This window comes from Balaenoptera musculus, chromosome X, assembly GCF_009873245.2.
Source record: "Balaenoptera musculus isolate JJ_BM4_2016_0621 chromosome X, mBalMus1.pri.v3, whole genome shotgun sequence".
In the NCBI taxonomy this organism is placed as follows: Eukaryota; Metazoa; Chordata; class Mammalia; order Artiodactyla; family Balaenopteridae; genus Balaenoptera; species Balaenoptera musculus.
In genome coordinates, this window is record NC_045806.1 from 90,043,727 (window position 1) to 90,053,478 (window position 9,752).

Consider the following 9,752-nt stretch of genomic DNA (forward strand, 5'->3'; position numbering starts at 1 on the left):
TAAGAATCCTAAATGAAGCCTTCTTGCCCAACCCCTGGGCCATGGAGTGTGTTGGCCTCATGCCCAGAAGACAAGTTCAGCTGGCCAGGCCTAGAGTTCTCTGTCCCTCCAGAGACACCAGGGCTTGACTTCTAGGACGACCCCTCAGAGAGAGGAGTTTCTTTCAAAGCTGCCTGCTTCTAACAACAACTGTTCAGTCTTCTAGATTTATCAAAGTGGCTTCTTGTCCCCATTACCTTAGTTGAGACTCAAAACTTTGGAGACATTTTTCTCATCAAAACTAGGGCCTGGAGAAGTGAGGGGACTTCCACAACAGGTCCCCAGCAGAACCGAGATGAGAAGTTAGTCTTGGTTCTCAGGCCAGGACTGGTTCTCTAAACCCCCTACTGCCTCATCACACAAATCAAAGCAGAATGTAGACTGGCTCAGCACTCACCCACTAGCTATTTCGTCCACCCCTGCCTTCCTGACCCTGGCTGAAAGCTGACCCCATTGGGCCATTTCTCCCAGTTGAATAAGCTCCAAAAACTTGTTCTTCCTCCTGCTCAGCTCTGCCACGTCAGACTCTTTAGAGATTCCAAGCCTCAGTGATGGCATTTTTAGAATTCTGCCTTCCCCCTGCCCCAAACCACCTTCCTACTTCCTCCTACCGAGTCAGGACTGGCTCTGGGGAGAGGCTCTCCTCTTGGGGCCACTGTCGACTCCCATGGGAAACCTAAGCCGGGCTCTTCCGTCACCATCCCAAACCCTCAAGGCAGCTCACCAACCCTCACTGAAAGCTCAGATATGGATAGGGAGTACAAAGGGAAAGTATTTAAACCAGCTTGGGTGGGAAGAGTGGTTAAAGGAAGGTTTCAAGGAGAGGATGAGTCCTGAAGGATGACTAGCAATTACCCACGCAAATGTTGGATGGTTGAATAGCATGCTTAAGGGTTTGGAGACACAGAGAAAGGCAACTTCAGATAAGGACACACGTTCAGGTATGGTTAGATTGTGTGTGTGTGTGTGTGTGTGTGTGTGTGTGTGTGCGTGCATGCACATTGGAGCATAAAACATGAGGGTGGAGGTTATTGGTGTGAGATGAGCCTGGAACAAAAAGCAGGAGTCAGACATTGGAGGACTTTCCTGGTTTCCAGGGCTAGAGAGTTTGAACTTCATCATGAAAGCAATGAAGAGGTCCTGAAATTTTTTAAGCATGACAAAGAGATGGGGTGATACTAATGATTCGATTTCCATTTTAGAAAGATCTTTGTCTGCTGGATGGATAATTGATTGCCGGGGTGGGCAGAAGTAGAATTAGAGAGACCAATTTGAGATGCCTATGAGATTTCCAACTGGACAAGAGATAATACAGGGTTTGAACCAAAGTCTAGGCAGTGCAGATGGAAAGAAGTGGATGCATTCAGGATGTATTTTGAAGGTAGATCTGATAGGACTTCATAACTGGTTATAGGTCAAGAAGAGGTTAGGAACCAAGGATGACTGGCTTGGGTTGCTGGATGAGTGATAGTCCCATTGAGATAGGGAACACTGTGTGAGGAATAGTTTGGGAGTGGAGAGAGAAGAGTGAATACGATTTCAACTTTGCAAAATGTTGAGTCTGAGGTGCCATTAAACCGTTCAGATGGGCTCATTCCAAAGGCAGTTGCATACACACATCTTGAGTTCAGGAGAGAGATCTGTGCCAGTTATATGGATTCAGGAGTCATTGGCATAGAGATGGAGTGGATGAGGTCACCCATGGAGGATGTAAAGAATAAGAAGAGAAGTCTAGCTGAAACCCTGGGGTGGGGGAATAGTCAGATTTATAGAGTGGGTAGAAAAGGAGGAAGTTATAGAGGAGACCCTAGAGGAATCATTTTGAGGAGCAGGGAAAACTGGGAGGGATGTTACAGAAAACGAGAAGACAGTTTTATGAAGGAGAGGGACAAGGTGAGATGACAGAGATAGGACCACTGGATTTGGGGCAAGGAAATTGTTGGTAACCTTAGTGAGAACATTTTCAGTGGAGGGCTAATGGCAGCAGCTTGCCTTCAGAGGGTTGAGCAGTGAGTGGGAGGGGGAAGAAGTAGAGATATCAGTATTAAATGGCTTGTTTAAGAACCTTGGCTTCAAAGAGAATGATGAGGAGAGGGTGATAGCCGCATAGGTAGAGTAGGAAGCTCAAAGAGAGTGGTAGGCATTTGAAGTGGTCACCAGCAGATGCTCACCAGGGACAAGTAGAAGGACTTCCAAGCAGCTCTGAAAGCCCCACAGAGATGCACAATCATGATCAGGTAGAATTGTGCCCGTTTTAGCAGTAAGAAAACCAATGGCTGGAAAAGACTTGCGCGGTGTCCACACTGATGAGTGACAGACATGAGATTCAAGTAGATTTCCCTCCATACCTCCCGTCAAATGTTTTCTTGCCTCTGCTCTGCACCACTTGGCATCCACATTGGCATTGTCATATCCATCACTGATGAGTAGTATTGACTATCAACCACGTGCCCAATGCTGTGGAGGCACAACAGAAGTTTCATATATGATTTCTTCCCTCAAATTGTTTAGAATTTGGTTGAAGAGACAAGATAGTCAACATATGCACAAACCTATAAAATGGTGAAACTCCGTCTCTCTCTCTCTCTCTCTCTCTCTCTTTCCCTCTCTCTCTTTCTCTCCTGTGTTCCCCACTCCCTCTTCATTTCCCTTCTTTTCCTCTGATCCTCTCTCTCAATCTTCTTTCCCAATATTGCGCAGCCCTGGTCCCTTACACTGAAGTGTCATTGACTCATTTAGAAAGTCTATATCTTACAGTCCCTGAAACCTCTTTATCACTTTTATTTACTCATTAAGAGGACATTTTTGAACACTGGCTTTGGGTGTGTAATGGGTGGGTAATGCACTGTGCAAGGCACTGGAGATACAGAGGTGAATAAGATAACAGTCCTTGCCCTCAAGCAGCTCACAGACTAGTGGGGAAGAATAAGGATATAAAGAGGAGAGTGCAACATAGTGAAATAAGTACTATCTGTATCTCAGTTTTCTTATTTATACAATAGGGATTAGTACCTACCACAAGACGTTGTTGTGATGATTGAATTAACATGTATAAAGTGCTTATAATGGTCACATAGGACACACTATGTTAGTGTTGCTATTTTATTAGTAGTATTAGTAGTAGTAGCATTACTATGATGGAGGTAAGTAAAGACAAGATACCATAAGAACACAGAGGATGGGAACTTGACCCAGGCTAGAGTAAAAGACATCTGAGCCCTAAAGGATGAGAAGGTGCTAAACAGAGAGAAAAAAATGCCAGGCATTCCGCATAGTAGGAGCAACCTGTGGTCAGGTTTGGAAGCAAAAGGCAACAGGACATGATTGAGGAACTCAAAGTAACTTAGTTCAGCAAGAGCATAGAACATGTGGAGGGCAATGGCAAGAGATGAAGTTTGACAGGTCATAGAGTCCAGACACATTTGGACTTTATCCTTTAGCCGATGGGGAGCCAACTGGATTGTTGTATGTAGAGGAGAAACTTGATTAGATTAGTGCTGAAAGATCACCTTAACAACAGCATGGAGAACGGATTGGAGGAGGCAAGACTGGAAATAAGACCAGTTAAGAAACTGTTGCTATAGTCCAGAGGAGAGAGGATGATGAAGCCCTGGACTGTGGAGGTAGCAGTGGGGATGGAGAGAAGGATGCCATCCATTTGAGGTATCTTCAAGAACTGGTGAGATTGTGACAGTAGAAGGTGAGCGGTAAGTGTGAGAGAGGTGTCAAGAATCACTTCCAGGATTTGGGTCTGGTGCAAGGAGATAAATAGAGGTATCACTCAGTGACCACAGGGAACCCACGGAAGAACTGTTTGGGGAGGGGTACAATGGGAGAGGTGATGAGTCTTCTTTTGAACATGTCCAATTTGAGATGCCTGTGAAATTTCCAGGTGGACATTTTATTTTATTTTATTTTTTAAAATGCATTTTATTTATTTATTTATTTATTTTGGCTGTGTTGGGTCTTCATTGCTGCGCGGGCTTTCTCTAGTTGTGGTGAGCGGGGGTTACTCTTCGTTGCGGTGCGTGGGCTTCTCATTGCTGTGGCTTCTCTTGTTGCGGAGCACGGGCTCTAGGCATGTGGGCTTCAGTAGTTGCGGCACACGGGCTCAGTAGTTGTGGCTCGCGGGCTCTAGAGTGCAGGCTCAGTAGTCGTGGCACACGGGCTTAGTTGCTCCGCGGCATGTGGGATCTTCCTGGACCAGGGCTCGAACCCGTGTCTCCTGCATTGGCAGGTGGATTCTCAACCACTGCGCCACCAGGGAAGCCCCCAGGTGGACATTTTAAATAGGTGATTGCTCTGGAAGTCTTGAAGCTCAGGAGGAAGGTCTATGCAGATTTGGGAGTGCCAGTGGATGAGTAGGAGGTTATGTCATGGGGGTGGATACGTTTGCTCAGTGACAGAGTGTACATTGAGCAAAGGATAGACTTCTGAGGAATACTCACATTTAAGAGATGATTACAGAACGAGAAATCTTGAAGAAGGCTAAAATGGAATAGCCAGCTTGTGGTGGGTTGAAAAACTAGTGGGTTGGAGGGTCTTGTAGTGGATGGAGAGAAGGATGTGCCCTTGACCCTTAGTGTCTTGAACCTTGATAAGAGTCGGGGGCGGTGAGGGGGGGACACTCATTGAACACTGCAAAATCCTGAACAGCTCTGAGATTCTAAAGGATTGACTCAGATGCCTGCCTCTTACCAAGTCCCCTGAATAAGGTAGAGAAGCTACCTTTTCCTTTGTCTCAGTGCCCCTAACAAATAGCCTAGGGAATGTCAGGGCTCCCCCCGGGCCCTGGAACAACCTTTCCTGAATCCTGAATCCTCCCACATCACCCGAGAGGCCTAGGGATGGTGGCGCAACTATTAGGAGAGCAGACAGGAAATGTCTGGGTGTGTTATACACACGGGAGGCCTCAGGCTAGCCTGTGGAGGGGGATTTGGGCAGGGCTGGGAGGACTTGAACTCTGAGAGTGTAGACAGATGCTTCGTTGCCTGCCTCAACCTGCCCTGGAGTCAACTTTCACCATGGGCAGGATGACCCAGGGCTAGCACATTACTCTCTAGGCTGCTGGAGATTCAAGAGGCCTCTAGGAACCTAGAGACCAAGGCTATATCTTAAGGCCTGTTCCTCCTACTCCGGTCTCCTGGAGTTTGGCACCGGTGTGCAATTGAGGGGCCCCGTGGCACTGTTGCCAGGTAATGCGTTAAACAGCAGGCCTTGGAGACGGAACCAGCCTACAGCCTGACCTGGAGTTAACACAGTCACCACAACCGACAATGGCATCACCACCTTCTCGGAAAGCAGCCACCTGTCTGGCCCCTCGCTTTGTCCAGCTGCCAATCTAAAGCATGTACCTACGCAGGAGCCGATGACATTTTGGCTCCACTTTCAAAGTTTTTTTTTTTCTTTCTCATGTGTTATTTCTAAAGATAACAAAGGTCAAAAGGCATCCAGCATTTTCTGGTTTCTCATAAGCTTCTGGTCAATATTTAATCTGGTTTATGGATTTTTTTAGGTCTTCTAGATGCCTTCTTGAGCCTGCTCGTGGCCACCCACAGACACTTGTAAGGAGGAGAGAAGTCGGCCTGGCACAGACACTCTGAAATGAGGGATTAGAGGCCGGGATCTAAGGAGCAAGAGCTACAGCCAGAAGACGAGGGAGCAGGCCCCTGAAGACGCATCTACTGAGAGGTCTGCCATGGCCTCTCTTGGCCTCCAACTTGTGGGCTACATCCTGGGCCTGCTGGGGCTGTTGGGCACCCTGGTTGCCATGCTGCTCCCCAGCTGGCGAACAAGCTCTTACGTCGGTGCCAGCATCGTGACCGCAGTCGGCTTCTCCAAGGGCCTCTGGATGGAGTGTGCCACACAGAGCACAGGCATCACCCAGTGTGACATCTACAGCACCATGCTGGGCCTGCCTGCTGACATCCAGGCTGCCCAGGCCATGATGGTGACATCCAGTGCAATCTCCTCCTTGGCCTGCATTGTCTCTGTGGTGGGCATGAGATGCACAGTCTTCTGCCAAGAGTCCCGAGCCAAAGACAGAGTGGCGGTGGTGGGCGGAGTCTTCTTCATCCTTGGAGGCCTCCTGGGCTTCATCCCTGTTGCCTGGAATCTTCACGGGATCTTGCGGGACTTCTACTCCCCACTGGTGCCTGACAGCATGAAATTTGAGATCGGAGAGGCTCTTTACTTGGGCATTATTTCCTCCCTGTTCTCCCTGGTAGCTGGAATCATCCTCTGCTTTTCCTGCTCGCCCCAGGGAAATCGGTCCAACTACTACGATGCCTACCAGGCCCAGCCCCTGGCCACTAGGAGCTCTCCAAGGCCTGGTCAACCACCCAAAGGCAAGAGTGAGTTTAACTCCTACAGCCTGACAGGGTATGTGTGAAGGACCAGGGGCCAGAGCTCGGGGGTGGCTGGGTCTGTGAAAACCAGTAGACAGCCTCCCCCAGGGCCACAGGTGAGGGACGTTGCCACTGGATCGTGTCAGAAGGTGCTGCTGAGGATAGACTGACTTTGGCCACTGGATCGAGCAAAGGCAGGAACGGGAGCTGGTGTGACAGCGTGCAGGCTGAACTGTCAAGATGCTTGTCAAGCCAGACTTTCTGTTTCCTTCATCTTGGCTCCCCATCTCCCACCCTGAGTTCCCAACCCTCAACTCCACTCCCCTCCCCCACGAGGCCAGGCCCCAGAGTCTCCCCTTTACCTTCTGCTTTACCTGGGAATCCATCCCCAAACCCACGAATCACATGCCACTGACTGACCCTCTCTGTGATCAAAGACCCTTCCTCTTGCTGAGGTTGGCTCTTAGCTCATTGCTGGGGGATGGGGGTGGGTGGGAAGAAGTGGCGGCTTCCGTGGGCATGGCGCTAACCTCCTTCTCAAGCCTCCCTGCAAAGAAACTGATTGGCCAGTAATGGGCCCTGGAGCCTCCTCCATCCCACTCTTGTTATGACTCCACAGTGTCTAGACTGGTTGGTGTATGAACTGAAATAAAGCCATCCCACAGTACGGAGGGAACAGAGAGCAGCTGGGTGTAGAATGAGAGGGAGAGGGTGTAGCAACTGGGTGTAGGATGAGAGGGAGAGGACAGCCTCGGATAAGAAGCCGAGGAGCAAAAAAAAAAGAGCAGAATCATGGCCCAGGGCTCTAGCCCCCGGCTAGAGGAAAGCACAAGGCAAGAAACTGTGGTGGAACGCTCAAGGCGGCAGCAGGCTCTGACTCTACTGAGGAACTCCCTCAGAAGCTCCAGCTCCAACGTTCACTGAAGCCCCTGCCTCCCTTTGACCTGGCTAACAACGAGGCTAAAGGGCCTACACAGTGGTTTCTTTAGGAACGGGATACTGGTTTTTGTAGAGATGGCCCTTGGCTGGGGGATGACAGCATGGGAGCAGCTGGGGACTCAGGAAGGCACCACTCCTTGATGCTGCCCGAGAGAGAATAAGAACTTGGGTATCTAAGAAGCTGGGTGGACATGTGTGGGAACCTCAGTGGGTATTTCTATTGGGCCAGAGAGGCAGCCCCCAGAGAGTCTTCAGGCCTAACGGAGAATCAGCCCAAAGGCTGAGATCAGGCCCCCGGGGTCTGCCCACAGAGCACTGCAGAGCCTCTGAAAGACCACAGCCCCAGCTGGGCCCCCTGTCAGCCACCTTCATATTCTCTCCACCATCCTTTACCAGATATGGTAGAGCTGCTAGAAGGCATCCAAGGGCTCCAGCATGGAATAATCACGCCCAAGGTGCCGTGGCCCTCATCTGAGTGATAGCTGAGCTGCTGCCTGGGATTTCAGTTGAGATGGAAGAGTCGAGAATGATACCCAGGCAGCAGGTTCCAGCTCCAAGGTCTAAAAATGCCCCATTTCCCCTGGGGGGCGGGTCGGGGTGGGAGTCACGAACAAACGGAAAGTTTGAGCATGACCAGCTTCTGACAAACTCCAGTACACCTCCCCAAACCTCAGTGCCAGCAGGAGGGGCCCAGTGACTGTCTGTGACATGCCTTTCACAGTTCTACCTTCTTGTCTATATTTAAGTTCCTCCCCTAAGCGGGAAGGCCCTCTCCCCTTAGCCAAGTCTTCCTCATGCTTGGAGAAGTTGCTCGGCACCACCTCCTTCACTGAGCCTCCTCTGACCACTCCGTCCCTATCCTACCCCTCCGTCCTCCAACCCTCAGTGTAAAAATCACTCTTTGATGCTTATCATTCACAATTTTTGATGGATACTTATCTTTCCATGTGCATGTAACTGATTTCACAAGTACATTGTAAACTCTTGGAGGGTAGGGGCCATATCTTAGACTTGTCTATATTTCCCAGACTATCTGTAAGAGTGCTGGGTACACAGTAGGTGATCAATAAACACTTGTTGATTGAGTAACTGTTTTATTAATACAAATTAATTCAGACAGGGCAGGTGTGACTGAGGGAATTGGGTGAAGGGGAGGGTAGAATGGAAATTGGCCTTTCTCCCCACTGGGTGGATAGAAAATTCAGACTTTACTGGAGACGTTAAGAAAGCAGGACACGGGGCTTCCCAGGTGGCGCAGTGGATAAGAATCCGCCTGCCAATGCAGGGGACACGGGTTCGATCCCTGGTCCGGGAAGATCCCACATGCACGGAGCGACTAAGCCCGTGTGCCACAACTACTGAGCCTGAGCTCTAGAGCCCGCGAGCCACAATTACTGAAGCCCGTGTGCCTAGAGCCCGTGCTCCACAACAAGAGAAGCCACCGCAATGAGAAGCCTGCGCACTGCAACGAAGAGTAGCCCCCGTTCGCCACAACTAGAGAAAGCCCAAGCGCAGCAACAAAGACCCAGCGCAGCCAAAAATAAGTAAATAAAAAAAAATTAAAATTAAAATTAAAATTAAAAAAAAAATAAAAAGAAAGAAAGCAGGACACCCTCCCTCTCCCCAGGGAAACATTAACCTTTTCATAACATCCAGGGATCCTCCCGTCTCACAACAGTTGTTTCATTTATTTGTTAAATGGCTATGTGTTTATTCCGTTCACCTCTGAGCCACCATTATGAGGAAGGTGAAATAGATCAGGAAATCTTCATTTGGCGGATGGGGAAACTAAGGCCCACATCAGTAAAGAGATTTTCCCAGGGCCACACCGCTGGTGTTAGTGCCCCAGTCTCCTGACTCCCAAAACAGGACATTGCCGATCCAACAGTATTCACAGCCAAAACGAAGAGTCTGCCAGAGGTCCCAAGTTGTCTGAGGAAAACAATGTGTGTGGCCAGCAAGGTAACATCGGGGACACATATGCTCTCCTGGTCTCCCGTGAGGGGAATCTGGGAGAACAGGCCCAATTCACCAAGTGAACCACTTGGAACTGCCCCTCCTGCTGCGCTGGCCACTGGGCCAGCCTGGGCCCAGCTAGCTGTCCCATCCCAGGGATGCCAAGCTTACATTTGAATAAGACATGACACCTGAGCTCCAATTCCTCTACCCCTGGAGGTGTAGGAGTTTGGGAGGCCAGTGATTTGGCCCTGTTCTAACCTCACTGGGAATTAACCAAGCTTGATTCTTAAACATGTTAACTGTGGCTACACTGACAAGAATGAAGCCCTAGAAGTCTCAGCTTCCCCAGTCCCCAGACCTAGCGGGCCTCAATGCACAGGAGCCTGTTATAAGAGGCACTACGCTTGCATTCCTGAGGTGGGCCTTTTTTGTTGCAGACGCTAGTACTGCAGCATCCAAGCCCATTTA

At 49.6% G+C, this 9,752-nt stretch overlaps 1 protein-coding gene across 3 annotated transcripts; it reads left to right on the forward strand.

Moving 5' to 3' along the window:
- The first annotated feature begins 3,535 nt into the window (after window positions 1-3,535).
- CLDN2 (claudin 2) lies at window positions 3,536-7,213 on the forward strand. 3 transcript variants are annotated; one of them, XM_036840772.1, is made up of 2 exons: window positions 3,536-3,746; window positions 5,555-7,213. In XM_036840772.1, exon 2 carries the CDS (start codon window positions 5,738-5,740, stop codon window positions 6,428-6,430), a length of 693 nt encoding a protein of 230 aa, XP_036696667.1. In that variant the 5' UTR covers window positions 3,536-3,746; window positions 5,555-5,737; the 3' UTR covers window positions 6,431-7,213. The 3 variants fall into 3 exon arrangements, with proteins under 3 accessions (XP_036696667.1, XP_036696668.1, XP_036696669.1); XM_036840773.1 differs by having other exon boundaries at window positions 3,536-3,739; XM_036840774.1 differs by having other exon boundaries at window positions 3,536-3,702.
- The last annotated feature ends 2,539 nt before the right edge of the window (window positions 7,214-9,752 follow it).

What these genes read in the sequence shown, in the direction of transcription:
- CLDN2 (XM_036840772.1), top strand. Translation starts at nt 5,738, where the DNA reads ATGGCCTCTCTTGGCCTCCAACTTGTGGGCTACATCCTGGGCCTGCTG.